The 23,288-nt window shown below is 39.1% G+C and overlaps 1 protein-coding gene across 2 annotated transcripts in view; it reads left to right on the top strand.

Moving 5' to 3' along the window:
* BOLL (boule homolog, RNA binding protein) overlaps positions 1–23,288 on the top strand; it is a gene marked incomplete at its 5' end in the record, with an annotated part of 68,862 nt that overhangs the window by 15,697 nt on the left and 29,877 nt on the right. For both annotated transcript variants that reach the window (NM_001168704.1, NM_001102115.1), the window contains 2 exon segments: positions 8,508–8,635; positions 18,803–18,874. In NM_001168704.1, the coding sequence (NP_001162175.1) occupies positions 8,508–8,635; positions 18,803–18,874 (200 nt within the window).

Below are 23,288 nucleotides of genomic sequence, written 5' to 3'. Positions count from 1 at the left end.
ATTGATTGATTTGCGGATATTGAAGAATCCTTGCATCCCTGGGATAAAGCCCACTTGATCATGGTGTATGATCTTTTTAATGTGTTGTTGGATTCTGATTGCTAGAATTTTGTTAAGGATTTTTGCATCTATGTTCATCAGTGATATTGGCCTGTAGTTTTCTTTTTTTGTGGGATCTTTGTCAGGTTTTGGTATTAGGGTGATGGTGGCCTCATAGAATGAGTTTGGAAGTTTACCTTCCTCTGCAATTTTCTGGAAGAGTTTGAGCAGGATAGGTGTTAGCTCTTCTCTAAATTTTTGGTAGAATTCAGCTGTGAAGCCGTCTGGACCGGGGCTTTTGTTTGCTGGAAGATTTTTGATTACAGTTTCAATTTCCATGGTTGTGATGGGTCTGTTAAGATTTTCTATTTCTTCCTGGTCCAGTTTTGGAAAGTTGTACTTTTCTAAGAATTTGTCCATTTCTTCCACGTTGTCCATTTTATTGGCATATAATTGTTGATAGTAGTCTCTTATGATCCTTTGTATTTCTGTGTTGTCTGTTGTGATCTCTCCATTTTCGTTTCTAATTTTGTTGATTTGATTTTTCTCCCTTTGTTTCTTGATGAGTCTGGCTAATGGTTTGTCAATTTTATTTATCCTTTCAAAGAACCAGCTTTTGGTTTTGTTGATTTTTGCTATGGTCTCTTTTGTTTCTTTTGCATTTATTTCTGCTCTAATTTTTAAGATTTCTTTCCTTCTACTAACCCTGGGGTTCTTCATTTCTTCCTTTTCTAGTTGCTTTAGGTGTAGAGTTAGGTTATTTATTTGACTTTTTTCTTGTTTCTTGAGGTGTGCCTGTATTGCTATGAACTTTCCCCTTAGGACTGCTTTTACCGTGTCCCACAGGTTTTGGGTTGTTGTGTTTTCATTTTCATTCGTTTCTATGCAAATTTTGATTTCTTTTTTGATTTCTTCTGTGATTTGTTGGTTATTCAGCAGCGTGTTGTTCAGCCTCCATATGTTGGAATTTTTAATAGTTTTTCTCCTGTAATTGAGATCTAATCTTACTGCATTGTGGTCAGAAAAAATGCTTGGAATGATTTCTATTTTTTTGAATTTACCAAGGCTAGCTTTATGGCCCAGGATGTGATCTATCCTGGAGAAGGTTCCATGTGCGCTTGAGAAAAAGGTGAAATTCATTGTTTTGGGATGAAATGACCTATAGATATCAATTAGGTCTAACTGGTCTATTGTATCGTTTAAAGTTTGTGTTTCCTTGTTAATTTTCTGTTTAGTTGATCTATCCATAGGTGTAAGTGGGGTATTAAAGTCTCCCACTATTATTGTGTTATTGTTAATTTCTCCTTTCATACTTGTTAGCATTTGTCTTACGTACTGTGGTGCTCCTGTGTTGGGTGCATATATATTTATAATTGTTATCTCTTCTTCTTGGATTGATCCTTTGATCATTATGTAGTGACCTTCTTTGTCTCTTTTCACAGCCTTTGTTTTAAAGTCTATTTTATCTGATATGAGTATTGCTACTCCTGCTTTCTTTTGGTCCCTATTTGCATGGAAAATCTTTTTCCAGCCCTTCACTTTCAGTCTGTATGTGTCCCCTGTTTTGAGGTGGGTCTCTTGTAGACAACATATGTAGGGGTCTTGTTTTTGTATCCATTCAGCCAGTCTTTGTCTTTTGGTTGGGGCATTCAACCCATTTACATTTAAGGTAATTACTGATAAGTATGTTCCCGTTGCCATTTACTTTATTGTTTTGGGTTCGAGTTTATACACCGTTTTTGTGTTTCCTGTCTAGAGAATATCCTTTAGTATTTGTTGGAGAGCTGGTTTGGTGGTGCAGAATTCTCTCAGCTTTTGCTTGTCTGAAAAGCTTTTGATTTCTCCTTCATACTTGAATGAGATCCTTGCTGGGTACAATAATCTGGGCTGTAGGTTATTTTCTTTCATCATTTTAAGTATGTCTTGCCATTCCCTCCTGGCTTGAAGAGTTTCTATTGAAAGATCAGCTGTTATCCTTATGGGAATTCCCTTGTGTGTTATTTGTTGTTTTTCCCTTGCTGCTTTTAATATTTGTTCTTTGTGTTTGATCTTTGTTAATTTGATTAATATGTGTCTTGGGGTGTTTCTCCTTGGGTTTATCCTGTTTGGTACTCTCTGGGTTTCTTGGACTTGGGTGATTATTTCCTTCCCCATTTTAGGGAAGTTTTCCACTATTATCTCCTCAAGTATTTTCTCATGGTCTTTCTTTTTGTCTTCTTCTTCTGGAACCCCTATGATTCGAATGTTGTAGCGTTTAATATTGTCCTGGAGGTCTCTGAGATTGTCCTCATTTCTTTTAATTCGTTTTTCTTTTATCCTCTCTGATTCATTTATTTCTACCATTCTATCTTCTAATTCACTAATCCTGTCTTCTGCCTCTGTTATTCTACTATTTGTTGCCTCCAGAGTGTTTTTAATTTCACTTATTGCATTATTCGTTATATATTGACTCTTTTTTATTTCTTCTAGGTCCTTGTTAAACCTTTCTTGCATCTTCTCAATCCTTGTCTCCAGGCTATTTATCTGTGATTCCATTTTAGTTTCAAGATTTTGGATCAATTACACTATCATTATTCGGAATTCTTTATCAGGTAGATTCCCTATCTCTTCCTCTTTTGTTTGGTTTGGTGGGCATTTATCCTGTTCCTTTATCTGCTGAGTATTCCTCTGTCTCTTCATCTTGTTTAAATTGCTGAGTTTGGGGTGTCCTTTCTGTATTCTGGCAGTTTGTGGAGTTCTCTTTATTGTGGCATTTCCTCACTGTGTGTGGGTTTGTACAGGTGGCTTGTCAAGGTTTCCTGGTTAGGGAAGCTTGTGTCGGTGTTCTGGTGGGTGGAGCTGTATTTCTTCTCTCTGGAGTGCAATGAAATGTCCAGTAATGAGTTACGAGATGTCTATAGTTTTGGGGTGACTTTGGGCAGCCTGTATCTTGAAGCTCAGGGCTGTGTTCCTTTGTTGCTGGAGAATTTGCTTGGTATGTCTTGCCCTGGAACTTATTGGCCCTTGTGTGGTGCTTGGATTCAGTGTCGGTATGGAGGCATTTGATGAGCTCCTGTCAATGAATGTTCCTTGGAGTCAGGAGTTCCCTGGAGTCAGGGTTTGGACTTAAGTCTCCTGCTTCCGATTATCGGTCTTATTTTTACAGTAGTTTCAAAACTTCTCCTTCTATACAGCACCATTGATAAAACATCTACATTAAAGATGATAAGTTTCTCTACAGTGAGGGTCACTCAGAGAGGTTCACAGGGTTACATGGAGAAGAGAAGAGGGAGGAGGGAGTTAGAGGTGACCCAAATGAGATGAGGTAAATCAATAGTGGAGAGAGTGGGCTAGCCAGTAGTCACTTCCTTATGTGCACTCCACAACTGGACCACTCAGAGATGTTCACGGGGTTATACAGAGAAGAGAAGAAGGAGGAAGGTAACAGAGGTGGCCAGAAGGATAAAAGGGGGGAATGAAAAGGAGGGAGACAGATCCAGCCAGTAATCAGTTCCCTAAGTGTTCTCCACCGTCTGGAACACACAGAAATTCACAGAGTTGGGTAGAGTAGAGAGGGGTTAGGGAGGAGACACAGGCGACCTGGTGGAGAAAAAGGAGGGTCCAAAGGGAGAGAGAGCAGTCAAGCCAGTAATCTCACTCCCTAGTGAAAAATGGGTCCTGAAGATTGGGTCCTTATAGGTACAAAATTGGTAACAAATACATAAAAGCAAAAATTAAAAATCTAGAGTAGAGTTTGGAATTTCAAAAATACGATGTTAAAGAAAAGAAGAAGGAAAAGAAAGAGAGAAAGAACGAACAAACAAAAACAAACAAGGTCGCGAAAATTATAGAGAAAGTACAGGTACAAAATTGATAACTAATACCAGAAAGCGAAAATTAAAAATCTAGAGTAGAGTTTGGAATTTCAAAAATACGATGTTAAAGAAAAGAAGAAGGAAAAGAAAGAGAGAAAAAACGAACAAACAAAAACAAACAAGGTCGCGAAAATTATAAAGAAAGTACAAGTACAAAATTGATAACTAATACCAGAAAGCAAAAATTAAAAATCTAGAGTAGAGTTTGGAATTTCAAAAATACAATGTTAAAAAAAAAAAAAAAAGAAGAAGAAGAAAAATAAAGAGAGAAAACAAACAAACAAATACAAACAATGTCACAAAAATTATAAAGAAAATACAGGTACAAAATTGATATCAAATACCAAAAAGCATAAATTAAAAATCTAGAGTAAAGTTTGGAATTTCAGATATACAATGTTATATAAAAGAAGAAGAGAAAGAAACAGAGAAGAAGGAAAAAAAAAAAAAAAAGTCACAGAAATTATATAAAAAAAACTATAGGTACAAAATTGATAACATATACCAAAAAGCGAAAATTAAAAATCTAGAGTAGAGTTTAGAATTTCAAAAATACAATGTTAAAGAAAAGAAGAAAAAAACAAAAACAAACAAAAAAAAACAAGGTCAAAAAATTATAAAATATATATATATGAAGTTTGCTGAAGAAGAAAAAAATAGGGTCTTTTTTTTTTTTTTTTTTTTGCAAAGTAATAGGATATAAAGGTGAAAATTAAAGGAACAATAGAGGACTTAAAATTTATTTTTTTTTAATTAAAAAAAAAGAAAGAATGATCGTAAAAATAATAAAAATATATCTAGGACTTTTTTTTTTTTTTTTTTTTTGTGGGTGTTGTGGGTTCAGTTCATTTTTGGCTAGTTCCTTGGTCAGATTTATATTTCTCAAGATCTATAGGCCCCTTCCTATGTAGTCTGTAGTAACCACAGGGTTTTGATCTATTGCCTGTAGCTTCCAAGGCGTTTCCCTCTGTTACATCTTCTTCTGTTTGCTAGTCTCTTCAGTATCTGGTTTCCGCCCTGACTCAAAGGGCACGGTGGAGGACACTTTTTTTTTTTTTTTTTAGGCTTACTTGTTCAGTCGCGCTGTGGGGAGAGAGGGAGGGATGCTGCAAACAAATAACACTGGCGTGGGCTCGCAGTGCCTCAGCCACCCTGGGTCTGCCCCAGCTCACGGCGCGTGTAGCCTTCCTGTCCACACTGCTCGGACTCTAGGTTGTTCCGCCGGGAACAGTCCGAGGCTGGCCCTGGGCTGCATGCACCTCCCAGGTCCAAGCCGCTCAGGTTCAGGCACTCGGGTAGTCCTCAGAGGCGCAGACTCAGTTGGGCCTGCGTTTTGTGCTCTTCCCAGGTCCGAGCGCCAATTTGCTCTTCCCAGGCGAGCGCCAATGCTGCGACTTATCGCCTCCCCGCCGCTCGGTCATCTGGATGTAAAACCGGCGCACCTTCTCAGGCAGATGTTGACCGTCCAGACCCCCAAGAAGTTTTAGTTAGCAAAGAAGCCTGCTTACAATTTTATAGATAATGTCTCTCTGGGGCTGCGATTGCCCCCTTCCGGCTCTGGCTGCCTGTCACCGGAGGGGGAAGGTCTGCAGCCGGCTATCTCTGTTCAGTCCTTTGTTCCGTGCGCGGGCCTGGCGGTCTTAGGTTAGGGCTGGCTTTTCGCGTGGTAGGTATCCCACAGTCTGGTTTGCTAGCCCAAATTATTTCGCTCAGATAGCGCTCAGGGTATTCAGGCCAGATTCTTACTCTCAGCGATGCAGCCCGCGCCGCGCCTCCCTGCCCAGCCCCGGTTTGCTAATGGCGGATGCAGGCGTCTGCGCTGCTTCTCTGCTGGGGGAGTTACCGTAGGGCTCGCAATCTGCGAGTTTTAAATTGTTTATTTATTTTTTCTCCCTGTTATGTTGCCCTCTGTGCTTCCAAAGCTCGGCACAGATTCGGCAGTGAGAAGGTTTCCTGATGTTTGGAAACTTCTCTCTTTTTAAGATTCCCTTCCCGGGACGGAACTCCGTCCCTCCCTCTTTTGTCTCTTTTTTTTTTGTTTTTAATATTTTTTCCTACCTCCTTTCGAAGAGTTGGGTTGCTTTTCTGGGTGCCTGATGTCCTCTGCCGGCATTCAGAAGTTGTTTTGTGGAATTTACTCGACGTTTAAATGCTCTTTTGATGAATTTGTGGGGGAGAAAGTGTTCTCCCCGTCCTACTCCTCATCCATCTTGGCTCCTCCCTCCCTAACTGATCTTTCTGAATCCAGTTTTGCTATCAGTACTTTACCACCCATCACACATAAGGCAGCCAGAGTGATCTTTCAAACATGCCCATCTTATCATGTTATTCTCTGCTTATTTTGAGCTGTTCTTATCTTTTCCATGCTTTAATCATTTAGCCATCCTTCATTCCAGAACATAACCATATTTCTGATGCACTGTTTTCTTCACCTACAGTGACTTTGCCATCCCATTCATTCTTTAAAACTCAGCCCAAATATCAATTTCCTCACAATTACTAGACATACAATATATAATGTTCAGTGTTGTACCCTGTACTGCTGCTGCTGCCAAGTTGCTTCAGTTGTGTCCAACTCTGTGCGACCCCATAGACGGCAGCCCACCAGGCTCCCCCGTCCCTGGGATTCTCCAGGCAAGAACACTGGAGTGGGTTGCCATTGCCTTCTCCAGTGCATGAAAGTGAAAAGTGAAAGTGAAGTCGCTCAGTCGTGTCCGACTCTTTGCAACCCCACGGACTGTAGCCTACCAGGTTCCTCCGTCCATGGGATTTTCCAGCCAAGAGTACTGGAGTGGGGTGCCATTGCCTTCTCCAGTACCCTATACTACCCAATATAATAACCTGTACTACCTATACTGCCTTTTGTATTTATCAAAATATAATTAGTTGTGTAATTAGCTAATGACTGTCTTCCTTACCAGACCCTAACCTCTGTGAAGACAGAGACCATAGCATGCTCAATTTTTTTCTTGTTTCTTTTTGGCTCTATCACTAAGGCCTAGTCCAATGCATTATAATAATAATCACTCAAAATTTCTTTATTTAACTGTGGTACTTAAATTAAGAATAAAAATTTCTTTATTTAATTGTGGTACCTAAAAGGTGATCTTTGGAGGGAATTCCACGGACCTTCCAAATTGCATGCAAAATTTTGTTTGAATATATATATATACATTTGTGAAAAGGGTCTTTGGCTTTCATCAGATTCTCAAGAGAATAAGAACCACTAAAATATGCTGTAATAATACTGGATGAAATGTCGTGAAAATATGAGCTGAGTAGTAGTGCTACTTAGAGTAGAAGGCTAGTGCTGCTGTCAGTGTGGTTTGCAGCCACCAATAGTTAACTTGGGCTCTGTCAAAATATAGTTTCTCAGGCCCCATCCCAGGTCTCTTGAATCAAAAATCTCTTGAAATGGGGACCTGAAGTTTGTATTTTAACAAGCTGTCTAGCTTGTTATAATGAATTTAAAATTTTGAGACACACTAGGACGGAGAAGGCAATGGCACCCCACTCCAGTACTCTTGCCTGGAAAATCCCATGCACGGAGGGGCCTGGTAGGCTGCAGTCCATGGGGTCGCTAAGAGTCGGACACGACTGAGCAACTTCACTTTCACTTTTCACTTTCATGCATTGGAGAAGGAAATGGCAACCTACTCCAGTGTTCTTGCCTGGAGAATCCCAGGAATGGGGGAGCCTGGTGGGCTGCCGTCTATGGGATCGCACAGAGGTGGACACGACTAAAGCAACTTAGCAGCAGCAGCAGCAGTATAGTGGAAGGAGGATTGCCACCTCAGTAATTTATGTAACCTATTAGTCAAGGACTTAAATCTGACTTGGCACATAAAATTTTTAAAGTCTTCTCCTGACAAAAAGGACTTTTTTTATTTTGTGGGGAAGAGTATATGTAACTTGACCTGGGAAAAGAAATGAGGACCCAGAATTAGCAACATGAAGGTCTGTGGTCATGTTTGCAACAACAGCAATTGTAGCAAAGGTAGACTAGAGAGTAAAATACAGCCATAGCATAAGTGAGTACTTGCTGATAGTAGATCCTAAGAATTTTTAAGGTAGAACAAGTATTTTGTCCAGTTTCACTGCCTCCATCTTCTTTGGGCTTTTACAAATAGATGGTCTTACTGAGATCTTAGGGACTTTGCTACAGTGTCAGTAGTCTTTAGGTAACTCTAAATTATATGTAGTTTATATTTGTAAAAATAAGTACTTTGCTGATAATAATCTCAATTGTAAAGTTCTCTATTTCATTATACTACTTTAAAACCAGAATTAAGTTGGTGTTGAACAGGGAGGCCTGGCGTGCTGCGATTCATGGGGTCACAAAGAGTCGGACACGACTGAGCGACTGATCTGATCTGATCTGATTAAACTTGTTTCTTTTTATTTACCATAAGCTACAAAAGCTCTAAGGGTAGTAAGTTTGAAAATAAATGCTTCAAAGATACTTTAATATATGGGATGTTTAAAGAATTTTTAATACTCAGTTTTTACTATAGCTATATTTGTGTAAAGAGAAACATTTTTCAGTGTTCAGAAATTACATTTTTAAATGTTAAACTGAACGTTTCAATTATTACTATTTCCTTTTTGTTTTAGGTTCCAGTATAATGCCAGCAGCTGGAACAATGTATCTAACAACTTCAACTGGATATCCTTACACTTATCATAATGGTGTTGCTTATTTTCATACTCCAGAGGTTACTTCTGTCCCACCACCTTGGCCTGTAAGTAATTTCATTTTAAAAGGGTTTTCATCTGTTGCTATTAAATTTTTATTTCTGAAATATTTCAGCCACAGACAAATATAATAAAGTGACAGCCATGTAACTACCGCTCATTTTTTTTCATTAGTCTCTATTTAAGGATGGTTTTCCGTACTCTGTTCTTTAGCTGGCAAGATTTTGTTGTTGTTCAGTCGTTCAGTCATGTCTGACTCTTTGCAACCCCATGAACTGCAGCAGGTCCCTGTCTTTCACTGTCTCCCAGAGTTTGCTCAAACTCATGTCCATTGAATCTGTAGTGCCATTCAACCATATCATTTTCTGTTGCCCCATTCTCTTCCTGCCCTCAATTTTTCCAAGCGCCAGGGTCTTTTCCAGTAAGTTGGCTCTTCCCATCAGGTGGTCAGAGGATTGGAGTTTCAGCATCAGTCCTTCCAATGAATATTGAAGGTTGATTTCCTTTAGGATTGACTGGTTTGATCTCCTTCTTGTCCAAGGGACTCTCAAGAGTCTTCTCCAACACTGCAATTCAAAAGCATCAATTCTTCAGTGCTCAGCCTTCTTTATACTCCAGCTCGCACATCCTTACATTACTGGAAAAACCATAGCTTTGACAAACAGACCTTAGCTGGCAAAGTGATGTCTCTCTTTTAATATGCTGTCTAAGTTTGTCATAGCCTTGCTATCTAGATTTATCATAGCCTTCCTTCCAAGGAGCAAGTGCCTTTAAATTTCATGACTGCAATCACCATTCACAGTGATTTTGGAGCCCAAGAAAGTAAAATGTGTCAGTGCTTCCACTTTTTCCCCCTTCTGTTAGCCTTGATGTGATGGAACTGGATGCCATGATCTTAGTTTTTTGAAGGTTGAGTTTTAAACCAACTTTTTCACTCCCTTCTTTCACCCTCATCAAGAGGTTCTTTAGTTCCTCTTTGCTTTCTACCATTAGAGTGGTATCATCTGCATATCTGAGGTTGTTGATATTTCTTCCAGCAGTCCTGATTCCAACTTGTGATTCATCCAGCAAGGCTTTCGCATGGTATACTCTGCATATAAGTTAAATAAGCAGGGTGACAATATACAGCCTTGACATACTCCTTTCCCAATTTTGAACCAGTCCATGTTTCCATGTCCAGTTCTAACTGTTGTTTCTTGACCCCCATACATGTTTCTTAGGAGACAGGTAAGGTGGTCTGATATTCTCATCTCTTTAAGAATTTTCTACAGTTTATTGTGGAAACAAACATCCACAGAAGTACATGTTTTTCTGAAATTCCCTTCCTTTCTCCATGATCCAGCAAATGTTGGCAATTTGACCTCTGTTTACCCTGCCTTTTCTAAACCCATCGTGTACACCTGGAAATTCTCGATTCACATAGTGTTGAGGCCTAACTTGAAGGATTTTGAACATATCCTTACTAGCATGTGAAATGAGTATAATTGTATGGTAGTTTGAACATTCTTCAGCACTGCCCTTCTTTGGGATTGGAATGAAAACAGACATTTTCCAACCCTGTGGCCACTGCTGAGTTTTCCAAATTTGCTGGCATATTCAGTGCAGCACTTTAACACCGTCATCTTTTAGGATTTGAAGTAGCTCAGCTGGAATTCCATCACCTCCACTAGCTTTGTTTGCAGTGATACTTCCTAAGGCACACTTGATTTCGCACTCCAGGATGTCTGGCTCTAGGTGAGTGACCACAGCACCATGGTTACCCTGATCATGAAGACCTTTTTCATATAGTTCTTCTGTGTATTCTTGCAATCTCTTCTTAATCCCTTCTGCTTGTATTAGGTCCTCATCATTTCTGTCCTTTATCATGCCCATACTTGGATGAAATGTTCCTTTGATATCTCCAGATTTCTTGAAGAGATCTCTAGTCTTTCCCATTCTATTGTTTCTCTCTACTTCTTTGCATTGTTCATTGAAGAAGGCCTTTTATCTCTCCTTGTTACTCTCTGGAAATCTGCATTCACTGGAAAATATCTTTCACTTTCTCCTTTGCCTTTCTCTTTTTTTCTTTTCTCAGCTATTTGTAAGGCCTCTTCAGACAACCATTTTGCCTTCTTGCATTTCTGTTTCTTTGGGATGGTTTTGGTCACCAGATGATAAATATGCTGTCTAGGTTTTTCATAGCTTTTCTTCCAAGGATCAGGCATTTTTTAAATTAATGGCTGAAGTCAACATCCACAGTGATTTTGGAGCCCAAGAAAATCAAGTCTGGCCCAGTTTCCATTGTTTCCCATCTATTTGCCTTGAAAGGAACTAAAAAGCCTCTTGATGAAAGTGAAAGTGGAGAGTAAAAAAGTTGGCTTAAAGCTCTCAACATTCAGAAAACAAAGATCATGGCATCCGGTCCCATCACTTCATGGGAAATAGATGGAGAAACAGTGGAAACAGTGTCAGACTTTACTTTTGGGGGCTCCAAAATCACTGCAGATGGCGACTGCAGCCATGAAATTAAAAGACGCTTACTCCTTGGAAGGAAAGTTATGACCAACCTAGATAGCATATTCAAAAGCAGAGACATTACTTTGCCAACAAAGGTCTGTCTAGTCAAGGCTATGGTTTTTCCTGTGGTCATGTATGGATGTGAGAGTTGGACTGTGAAGAAGGCTGAGCGCCGGAGAATTGATGCTTTTGAACTGTGGTGTTGGAGAAGACTCTTGAGAGTCCCTTGGACTGCAAGGAGATCCAACCAGTCCATTCTGAAGGAGATGAGCCCTGGGATTTCTTTGGAAGGAATGATGCTAAAGCTGAAACTCCAGTACTTTGGCCACCTCATGCAAAGAGTTGACACATTGGAAAAGACTCTGATGCTGGGAGGGATTGGGGGCAGGAGGAGAAAGGGACGACAGGATGAGATGGCTGGATGGCATCACTGACTGGATGGACGTGAGTCTGAGTGAACTCTGGAAGATGGTGATGGACAGGGAGGCCTGGCGTGCTGCGATTCATGGGGTTGCAAAGAGTCGGACATGACTGAGCGACTGAACTGAACTGAATGAGACTGGATGCCATGATCATAGTTTTTTGAATGTTGAGTTTTAAGCCAGGATTTCAGACTCCTCATCCACTTTCATCAAGAGGCTCTTTGGTTCCTCTTTGCTTTCTGCCATAAGAGTGGTATCATCTGCATATCTGAGGTTATTGATATTTTCCCTAGCAATCTTGATTCCAGTTTGTGCATCATCCAGCCCAGCATTTCGCGTGATGTACTGCATATGTTAGATAAGAAGAGTGACAATATACAGCCTTGACGTACTCCTTTCCCAATTTGGAACCAGTCTGTTCCATGTCCAGTTGTAACTGTTGCTTCTTGTCCTACATATAGGTTTCTCAGGAGGCAAATAAGGTGGTCTGGTATTCCCATTTCTTTAAGAATTTTCCACATTTATGATCTACACAGTCAAAGGCTTTAGCATAGTCAGTGAAGCAGAATTAGATGTTTTTCTGGAATTCTCGCTTTTTTTATGTTTCAATGGATGTTGGCAGTTTGGTCTCTGATTCCTCTGCATTTTCTAAATCCAGCTTGTACATCTGGAAGTTCTCAGTTCACATCCTGTTGAAGCCTAGCTTGAAGGATTTTGACCATTACCTTGCTAGCTTGTGAAATGAGTGCAGTTGTGCGGTAGTTTGAACATTCTTTGGCATTGCCATTCTTTGTGATTGGAATGAGAACTGACCTTTTCCAGTCCTTTGGCCACTGCTGAGTTTTCCAAATTGGCTGGCATATTCAGTGCAACACTTTAACACCATCATCTTTTAGGATTTGAAGTGCCTCAGCTGGAATTTGATCACCTCCACTAGCTTTGTTTGTAGTGATACTTCCTAAGGCCCACTTGATTTCGCACTCCAGGATGTATGGCTCTAGGTGAGTGATCACACCATTGTGGTTATCTGGGTCATTAAGATCTTTTTGTGTATAGTTCTGTGTTTTCTTACCACCTTTTCTTAATCTCCTCTGCTTCTGTTAGGTTCATACCATTTCTGTCCTTTATTTTTGCATAAAATGTTCCCTTGGTATCTCTAATTTTCTTGAAGAGATCTCTAGTCTTTCCTGTTCTGTTATTTTCTTCTATTTGTTTGCATTGTTCACTTAGGAAGGCTTTCTTATCTTTCCTTGCTGTTCTTTGGAGCTCTCCATTAAGATGAATACATCTTTCCTTTTCTCCTTCGCTTTTCTTTTTTCTCAGCTATTTGTAAGATCTCCTCAGACAACCATTTTGCCTTTTTGTATTTCTTTTTCTTGGGGCTCATAGGGTGGTGTCATCTGCATGTGCTGTGTTGTGTTTAGTCTCTCAGCCATGTCCAGCTCTTTGTGACCCTATGGACTGTAGCCTGCCAAGCTCCTCTGTCCATGGGTATTCTCCAAGCAAGAATACTGAATTGGTTTGCCAAGCCCTCCTCCATGGAATCTTCCCAGCCCAGGGATCGAACCCAGGTCTGCCCCATTTGCAGGTGGATTCTTTACTGACTGAGCCACCAGTGAAGCCTACGAATACTGGAGTAGGTAGCCTATTGCTTCTCCAGGGGATCTTCCTGACCCAGGAATCAAACCTGAGTCTCCTGCATTGCAGTCTGATTCTTTAGCAGCTGGTTATCTGCATATCTGAGGTTATTGGTATCTCTCCCGGCAGTCTTGATTCCAGCTTGTGATTCATTCAGCCCAGCATTTCACATGATGTACTCTGCATATAAGTTATATAAGCAGGGTGACAATATACAGCTTTGACGTACTCCTTTCCCTATTTGGAACTAGTCTGGTGTTCCATATCTGATTCTAGCTGTTGCTTCTTGACCTGCATACAGGTTTCTCAGGAGGCAGGTAGTGGGGAAAATAAAATATGACAAATTCAAATAAAGTCTCCTTGCCTTGACTATCTTGTTCTCTTTTCCTCCTCAAAGGTTAACCAGAGTATCTTTCCTATCCATTTTATATGTTTATACTACAAATGTAGGTATTCTTAAGAAATAGATATATTGTGTTGCTTTAGGCAGCTTTATATTGTGTTGCTTTAGGCAGCTTTTAAATGCTATATAAATAATCTGGTTTTTCTATTCACTATTGTTTTTTAAGATTAAACCATGTTGATCCTAGCACATCTAGTTGATTGATTTAAATTTTTTATTTAATTTCCATTGTATGAGTGTATATTCTGTATTGATGGACTGCCGGGGACCAGCCCCGGCTGATCCAGGGAATTTGAAGCGGGGACGGCGTCGGCGAAGATCAGGAAACAATTGCTTAATTAAACGTTAATTAAGGATATAAAGAGTAACAGAATGAGGATAGCTCAGTAGGAAGATTCAGTGGAGAAAAGAGGCTGAATAATTCAGCCTGAAGGTAAGAGAAAGAACGACACGGTGAGACCAAGTTTCGGTGAACAAGGCCCGTACTTTATTTTCCAAAGTAGTTTTTATACCTTAAGTTATGCATAGAGGATAATGGGGGAAGGGGTAGTCAGGCAGCAAGCCAGGCTTTCTTCCTGCAAACTTAGCATATGCAAAAGTTAGATGATTTGCATCATCTTCTGGCCCGGAGGCCTGTTAACAATTTAAGACCCTTTCTTCAGAAAACTTATTTTTCTCTAAAGGTGATTGGTCAGGAGCCACCCTCCAAAAGCATTAGATAAAGTTGCATTCCTACAGAGCAAAGGTATGGTGGGCTATAACAAGAAAAAGAATTAACTCAAGGGTCCCAGGTTACAAACATTAAAGCTACTACTTACACCAATTATATTAATCAATACACTGCCAGGGACACAGCAGGTAAGGGATATGGAGACTTAGCAGCAAACATTGGCCCAACAAGTGAAAATTCCTTCACCAATACAATTTCTAATCAATCTTTTAACTGCTCAAAGGAATCTGTATTTAGACAGTTTAGAACATCTCCTGCCTCTCACAGTTGGGAGGCTCTGAACAATCACATGTGGCCGGAAAAACCTATTCAGGCAGGCTAGAGGATTTCCAAAGGAGTTTGTAGGTTAAACACTGTCACACCCAGGAATTATTAACTGGAGCTGTAAGCTAACTTTTTTTTTTCAGAGAGGTAGTGGGGGACAGCCCCCCGTAAAGTCAGAGGTGTAGGTGAAAGCACAAAGCAGAAAGTAGGCAGACTCTGGTTTTGGGGGTAGATTGCTCGAGAATTTCCAGGGAGACTCCTGAGGCTTGATCCCGCCTTTGCGTATGCCAAGCCTCCTTCCTCATGACCTTTGCCAGGGGCGGAGCTCGCTCCCCACAATGGACATTTTAAGTTTTTTCTACAATCAAGACTACACTGGGGGAACTGTACTCAATATATTGTACTAACCTGTAAAGGAAATGAATAAGGAAATGAATCTGAAAAAAATGCGTGTGTGTGTGCATACACACGTGTGTGTAACTAAATCAGTTTGCTATGCACCTGAAATTAACACAACATTGTAAATCAACTATACATCAACAACAAAAAATTTAATTACATGAAATATTTTCAATGCAATTTTTAAATTACATATACTACTTATAAACTGCTTGTGATTTTTTTTAATTTAGCCATTAAGGTCCTATTTTTATTCTAATCAATTTGTAAGACTTTAATATGGAATGAAACTTTATTATTTTATATATAAATTTTACATGGTATTTTCATCTTTTTCACTCTTTGTAAGTTTAAAAGTTTTATGACTAAATGAATTGATTTTTTAATTTTACTTCATCACTTACACAATGTTGCCCCGCTAGGGATCTGAAAACTACTCAGATTTACTTTCTACTAGTTATTCCATGATTTCATTTTACTTTATATTCAACTCTGTAATCCATTTGGAGCTTTCTTGGGGTATGTTTTGTGATCATATTCCACAAATTCAGAGAATCACATGTGGAGGATTTTTTTTTTTTTCCTGAACAGAAATAGTACCTGGAAATCTACATTTAGCAGATCTGAGATTGAAATATATATAAATGAATAAAGTTCTATAAATATAATGAATATATTGCTCATGATTATAATATATGGAGGGCTTCCCAGGTGGCACAGTGGTAAAGAATCCACCTGCCAATGGAGAAGATGTGAATTTGATCCCTAGGTTGGGAAGATCCCCTGGTGTAGTAAATGTCAACCCACTCCAGTACTCTTGACTGGAAAATTCCATGGACTTAGGAGCCTGCTGGGCTCCAGTCCATGGAGTCACAAAGAGAATGAGCGTGCATACACACACATACAGTAATATACAATAAATGCAATTATTTATTATAATGCATTACCCTATTTAGAAAAGTTATATAATGGTAAATAAATAATAGAGTATAAAAATTTTCTTTAAAGGACTGTATTAACCACTTAGGTTTTGTATATATTATGTGAGAGTTTAGGACAGTAGTCTTCAAAATTTTTTGCTTATATATCCTCTAAAGGTTTTTTGAAAAATTAGGAATACTCTCACTCATTTAAGCTGAAATCTGAAATTTACCGAATTTTAAATAGTTTAGACATATTGGGTTGTTGGAAAAGTAATTGTGGTCTTGCATTGTTGAACTTTGCTGTTTGATATTGGAATACATTTTTAAATAAATGTGGTTATGTTACACATAATGTTAATGACATTTCTTGCTTTGTGTTTTTTTGCTAATGACTTAACTACTTTCTGTTTATTTTAGACTAGGGAAATGATGTTAGAGAAAAAACAAATTTGAGCAGTTTTCTTATTTGAGTTCAAAATACATCTTAAAGCAGTAGAGACAGCTTGCAACATCAATAACACATTTGTCCCAGGAACTACTAATGAACATACAGTGCGGTCCTGTTTCAAGAAGTTTTGCAGAGGAGATGAGAGCCTTGAAGATGAGTGTAGTGGCCGGCCATTGGAAGTTGACAGTGACCAACAGAAAGCCAAAATCGAACCTGATCATCTTAAACTACACAAGTTGCTAAAGAACTCAGTTTTGACCATTCTATGGCCATTTGGCATTTGACGCAAACTAGAAAGGTGAAAAAAATTGGGTGCCTCATGAGCTGACCAAAAATTTTAAAAAAAAATTGTTTTTAAGTGTCATCTTCTCTTATTCTACACAACAGCAGTGAACCATTTCTTTATCGGATTGTGACCTGCAACGAAAAGTGGATTTTATATGACAACCAGTGACCACCAGTTCAGTGGCTGGACTAAGAAGAAGCTCCAGAGCACTTCCCAAAGCCACACATCTAATGAAAAAAGGTCATGGTCGCTGTTTGGTGGTCTGCTGCTCATGTGATCCAGTACAGCTTTTGAATCCTGATAAAACCATTACATCTGACAAGTATGCTCAACAAATCAATGAGATGCACCAAAAACTGCAATGCCTATAGTCAGCAGAATGAGCCCAGTTCTCCATGACGTCACCTGACCACATGTTGCACAACTAATGCTTCAAAAGTTGATCAAATTGGGCTACAAAGTTTTGCCTCATCCACCATATTCACCTTACCTCTCCCCAGTGGACTACCACTTCTTCAAGCATCTTGACAAGTTATTGTAGAAAAACACTTCCACAACTAGCAGGAGGCAGAAAATGCTTTCCAAGAGTGTCAATTCCTGAAGCACCAATTTTTATGCTATAAGAATAAACGAACTGGCAATGTCTCTCCCACATTATTTATGTTTTAACACCATAATCTTGTTCTTAAAAAAATGAAAGTTCAGTAATTAATCATTAAGGTTTATATGAGTATCTTTCAAAACCTACATAGATATAGATATGTTAAGATACTCTAAACTTTAACCAAGTTTTCTCCATCTTAGCACTGTTGACATTTGGGGTCAGATGGTTGTTTCTTTTTTGCAGAAACTGTCCTGTACATTGCAGGATTTTTAGTGGATTCCTAGCCTCCCTACATTTATGAAAACCAAAATACTACCAAATATTTCCTGGGAGTGCAGTGTCCCACCTGGTTGAGAATTACTGACCTAAATCAATTAAGAAAGTTATTTTTTTACTCTGTTTACTAACTTTTTATCCTGAAAGGGTATTGAATTTTAACAGTGTAGTTTCTGTGTCTGCTGAGAATATCATTTTTTCTTCTTTAATGTGTTAATATAATAAATTACATTATTATTTTCAAATGTTAATCTGTAGTACAATTTTATTAATGCACAATTGTCTGAAAATTATGCAAAACGATGATACTTTTCTTCAATTTGGGTGGATGGGTAAATGTGCAAATTAGATCCCATGTTACAAATTGAATTTTTTTTTTTTTACTTTCAATATTGGTTTTGCCATACATTGATACAAATTGAATTTTAATTGCTGTCGTTAAAGTCTATTTTACCTATTTTGTAATACAGTTTGCCTGTTTTATAATGATCTGGCTTTAAATAATCTATTTTGAGGTTTATTCTATTACTCTGAATAATCAAGTGTTATATGTACTTTTATCGAACAAATCACTTGTAAATTTATTAGATGACTTATTTAAAATAGAGTTTAATATTCTTCAATAAATAATGCACTTGCTTTAATTAAATATATAACAAAGGAATAGGATGTTGATTATTTGTAAGTAGTGGGAAATTAGTGGCAAATAAGGTATGATTATTCATTCAGTTCTAAATGCTGTGTAAACATCTACTGCTTGTCTCTGCAATGGAAATAAGCTATGTCACCTTAACTCCAGCTGCTAGTTTTCATCTAATATTCTCTTCAGTTCAGTCGCTCAGTCGTGTCCAACTCTTTGTAACCCAATGGACTGCGGCATGCCAGGCTTCTCTGTCTATCACCAACTCCTGGAGCTTGCTCAAACTCATGTCCATCGAGTCGGTGATGCCATCTAACGGCCTCATTCTCTGTCATCCCCTTCTCCTCCTGCCTTCAATCTTTCCCAGCATCAGGGAAAGAATATTTCCCAGCATCAGGGAAATATTCTCTTAGAAAATGTATTTATTCATAAAAGCAACTTTTCTGGGGGTGGTTTTAACATTACTGTGGAAATGAAACCACATGGAAGTAGAAATATTGTGATAATTTTAATAAACTTGAAGTGGAGTTGCAATAATATCAATAAGAGGTGGGAAAATTATATTTCCAGTCATAAACTGTAAGTTGACTGGGTTTAGGTAACAGTGTAAGATAAACTTTGTCATAAACAATTTTAAAGAATTTTGCCTAAAATAATTTTTGCTACTTTTCTTTGCTCTTAACAGTCACGTTCTATATCTAGTTCCCCTGTGATGGTAGCTCAGCCTGTTTATCAACAACCTGCATATCACTACCAGGTAAACATTAAATTACAATGCAAATCTTTGATAGTTTCAGTCCTTTTTTGAATATCTTTCATTTTAGTCTTTCTCTTGCAAATAAATACTCTCGTAATTTAAAAGAGGTAGTTAAGCCTTGATAGCAGTGGTATTTTCTTTTTTTTTTAATGAGGGATCTACATGTCATATAAGAAGATAGATTGTTTACTTACGCTGTTGTCATGTCCGACTCTTTGCCACCCCATGGACTGCAGCATGCCAGGCTTCCCTGTCCTTCACTATCTCCTGGAGTTTGCTCAAATTCATGTCCATTGAGTTGGTGATGCTATTTAACCATCTTGTCCTCTGCCACCCTCTCCTTCTTTTGCCTTTAATCTTACCCAGCATCCGGGTCTTTTCCAGTTAGTTGGCTCTTTGCATCAGGTGGCCAAAGTATTGGAACTTCAGCATCAGTCTGTCCAATAAAGGACTTATTTTTATCAAATGTAATAGGGTCGGTTTTGCTCCCATGGCTAACATAGAAATAATTTCCAAGGTATTATGAAAATACTGGACCACAGGCTGATTTTTTTTTATGTTATTGTTATTATGTCAGTTTCTAGTTATTATATTTAATAAACATATCATAATAAAATAATGTGATTTATGACAGTCTCTTTTAGTTAATCAACATTCTTCTTTTCATTAATTCTTATGGGAGGTTGAGGGTAAGTAAACTCTAATGCCAGACCATTTTGGTGTCTTGTAAATAAAATGTAATTGGAAAACAGCCATATTTGTTTACATAATTGTTTGTGGCTGCTTTTGTGCTGCAGTAGAAGAGTTGAGTGGTTGCAAGAGAGATATATGACCTGCAAGCTTAAAATATTTACCCATTAGCCCTTTACAGAAAATGGTTTCCTACTTCTGGAGAAGGAAATGGCAACCCACTCCAGTACTCTTGCCTGGAAAATTCCATGGCCTGAGGAACCTGGTAGACTACAGTCCATGGGGTTACAAAGAGTCAGACACGCTGAGCAACTTCACTTTCACTTCTGGTCTATAGCATTCGCAAATAAAATCACATTCTTTTATACCTTTGAAATAGTAGAAGACTTTGTTTCTGGGTTTTTTTTCTTTTTGAACTTTATTAGACCCATATGAAATATTATGGTTACTGAAATTATTTTAGTATTAGACTAGGTTTGGGAGAGTTGTTCTTTAATTCTGTTACTATGCTAAGTATAAAATTAAAGTATTTTATTCACTTAGTAAAAATGAAAGTAACTTGATGGCATTTATTTAAAGTACATGTGTAGCGTGACTATTGCTAATTCAAAATTTTGAGAGGTCCCAAAGACAACATTAGATAATAGGCTGTTTAACAAGACAAACCAATAGTCATGAAACCAGTTTTAGGACCCTTAGCTTATTGCCCATTTTGAGCACATGAGGAGTGCTCATTATTAACCACGTCTTGAGGATGAGGTTAATAAAGAAGACTGGTAATGAGGCTTTTTTTTTCTTATATTATACATATTTTAATGCCATTCTCCCATATCATCCCCGAATGAGGCTTTTTTAACAAGAGAGTTTTAGAATGCTATGGCATTTCCCATTCTCAACCAAGTGAAGAGGACCTTAGAGAATGACTAAGAGAGTTTAGACTCTTACTCCTTGGAAGGAAAGTTATAACCGACCTAGATAGCATATTCGAAAGCAGAGACATTAGTTTGCCAACAAATGTCTGTCTAGTCAAGGCTATGGTTTTTCCTGTGGTCATGTATGGATGTGAGAGTTGGACTGTGAAGAAAGCTGAATGCCGAAGAATTGATGCCTTTGAACTGTGGTGTTGGAGAAGACTCTTGAGAGTCCCTTGGACTGCAAGGAGATCCAACCAGTCCATTCTGAAGGAGATCAGCCCTGGGATTTCTTTGTTAGGAATGATGCTAAAACTGAAACTCCAGTACTTTGGCCACCTCATGCAAAGAGTTGATTCATTGGAAAAGACCCTGATGCTTGGAGGGATTGGGGGGCAGGAGGAGAAGGGGATGACAGAGGATGAGATGGCTGGATGGCATCACTGACTGGATGGACGTGAGTCTGAGTGAACTCCGGGAGTTGGTGATGGACAAGGAGGCCTGGCGTGCTGCAATTAATGGGGTTGTGAAGAGTCAGACACGACTGAGCAACTGAACTGAACTGAAGAGAGTTTAATATTTGTCTCCTGGAATTTGTGAGATAGAATCTTTTAGACTTGTGCATGCATGCTTGCTAAGTCACTTCAGTCACGTCCAACTCTTTGTGACGCTATGGACTATAGCCCGCCAGGCTCCTCTATCCATGGGGTTCTCCGGGCAAGAATACTGGAATGGGTTGCCATGCCTTCCTCTAGGTGATGTGGACTATGGAAGCAGAGCTAGAAAAGAAGGCTACAGGGGGAACATGCTGAACATCTCACAACAAGCAAAGTTTTTTTCCCAAGAGCAAGATAAGAACTTCATAGAAGAAAATCTTTCCAAAAAAGTATAAAGTGACCCCAGGAGAGAAAAAAATCTATGTGAAGTAGACCCCTAGAATCTAGGTCTAAAATTGTAGTCAGGAGTTCTCAGCAAGGACATCACCAAAGAAAAAAGTACCTGACAAGAGAGTCAGCATTTGGAATCTGTTCAGTTCAGTTCAGTTGCTCAGTCATGTCTGACTCTTCGCGACCCCATGAATCTCAGCACACCAAGCCTCCCTGTCCATCACCATCTCCCGGAGTTCACTCAGACTCACATCCATCGAGTCAGTGATGCCATCCAGCCATCTCATCCTCTGTCGTCCCCTTCTCCTCCTGCCCCCAATCCCTCCCAGCATCAGAGTCTTTTCCAATGAGTCAACTCTTCGCATGAGGTGGCCAAAGTACTGGAGTTTCAGCTTTAGCATCATTCCTTCCAAAGAACACCCAGGGCTGATCTCCTTCAGAATGGACTGGTTGGGTCTTCTTGCAGTCCAAGGGACTCTCAAGAGTCTTCCCCAACACCACAGTTCAAAAGCATCAATTCTTTGGCGCTCAGCTTTCTTCACAGTCCAACTCTCGCATCCATACATGACCACTGGAAAAACCATAGCCTTGACTAAACGGACCTTTGTTGGCAAGTAATGAATGTCTCTGATTTTGAATATGCTATCTAGGTTGGTTATAACTTTCCTTCCAAGGAGTAAGTGTCTTTTAATTTCATGGCTGCAGTCACCATCTGCAGTGATTTTGGAGCCCAAAAAGATAAAGTCTGGCACTGTTTCCACTGTTTCTCCATCTATTTCCCATGAAGTGATGGGACCAGATGCCATGATCTTCATTTTCTGAATGTTGAGCTTTAAGCCAACTTTTTCACTCTCTTTCACTTTCATCAAGAGGCTTTTGAGTTCCTCTTCACTTTCTGCCATAAGGGTGGTGTTATCTGCATATCTGAGGTTATTGATATTTCTCCCAGCAATCTTGATTCCAGCTTGTGCTTCTTCCAGTCCAGCATTTCTCATGATGTACTCTGAATATAAATTAAATAAGCAGGGTGACAATATACAGCCTTGACGTACTCCTTTTCCTATTTGGAACCAGTCTGTTGTTCCATGTCCAGGTCGAACTGTTGCTTCCTGACCTGTAATGCTCAAAATTCTCCAAGCCAGGCTTCAGCCATACGTGAACCGTGAACTTCCAGATGTTCAAGCTGGTTTTAGAAAATGCAAAGGAACCAGAGATCAAATTGCCAACATCTGTTGAATCATCGAAAAAGCAAGAGCGTTCCAGAAAAACATCTATTTCTGCTTTATTGACTATGCCAAAACCTTTGACTGTGTGGATCACAATAAACTGTGAAATCTGTTAACATGCCAAAAAATAATTTTTCCTGATTTTTATCTGGAGGCTAGGAAAACCAGCTCAACACAATGATTTTTATTTGTCTGTTTACCCTTTGAAAAATTTGTTTTTTAGTAAAGTATAGTTGATGTACATTAGCTTCAGTGTACATCATAGTGATTCAAAATTTTTATTGATTTTACTCCCTTTATAGTTATTATAAAATATTGGCCAGGACTTCCCTGGTGGCTCACGGTGGAGAATTCACCTGTCAGTGCAAGAGACACGGGTTCAGTCCCTCATGCGGGAAGTTCTCAGATGCCATGGAGCAACTAAGCCTATGCACTACAACTATTGAGTCTGTGCTCTAGAGCCAAGAAGCCGCAACTGCTGAGCCCACATGCCACAACTACTGAAGCCCAGACACTCAGAACCTTTGCTCAGGATCAAAAGGAGCCACCTCAGTGAGAAGCCCACACACCCCAACTAGAGAGTAGCCCCCACTCACCTCAACTAGAGAAAGTCCGAGCATAGCAACAAAGACCCAGCACAGCCAAAAATAAATAAAATTGTTTTTTAAATGTCTGTATTCCCTGTGTGGGCTTCTCAGGT

This window comes from Bos taurus, chromosome 2 (genome assembly GCF_002263795.3).
Source record: "Bos taurus isolate L1 Dominette 01449 registration number 42190680 breed Hereford chromosome 2, ARS-UCD2.0, whole genome shotgun sequence".
Classification (NCBI taxonomy): Eukaryota; Metazoa; Chordata; class Mammalia; order Artiodactyla; family Bovidae; genus Bos; species Bos taurus.
This window is presented reverse-complemented; position numbering and strand designations above follow the sequence as displayed.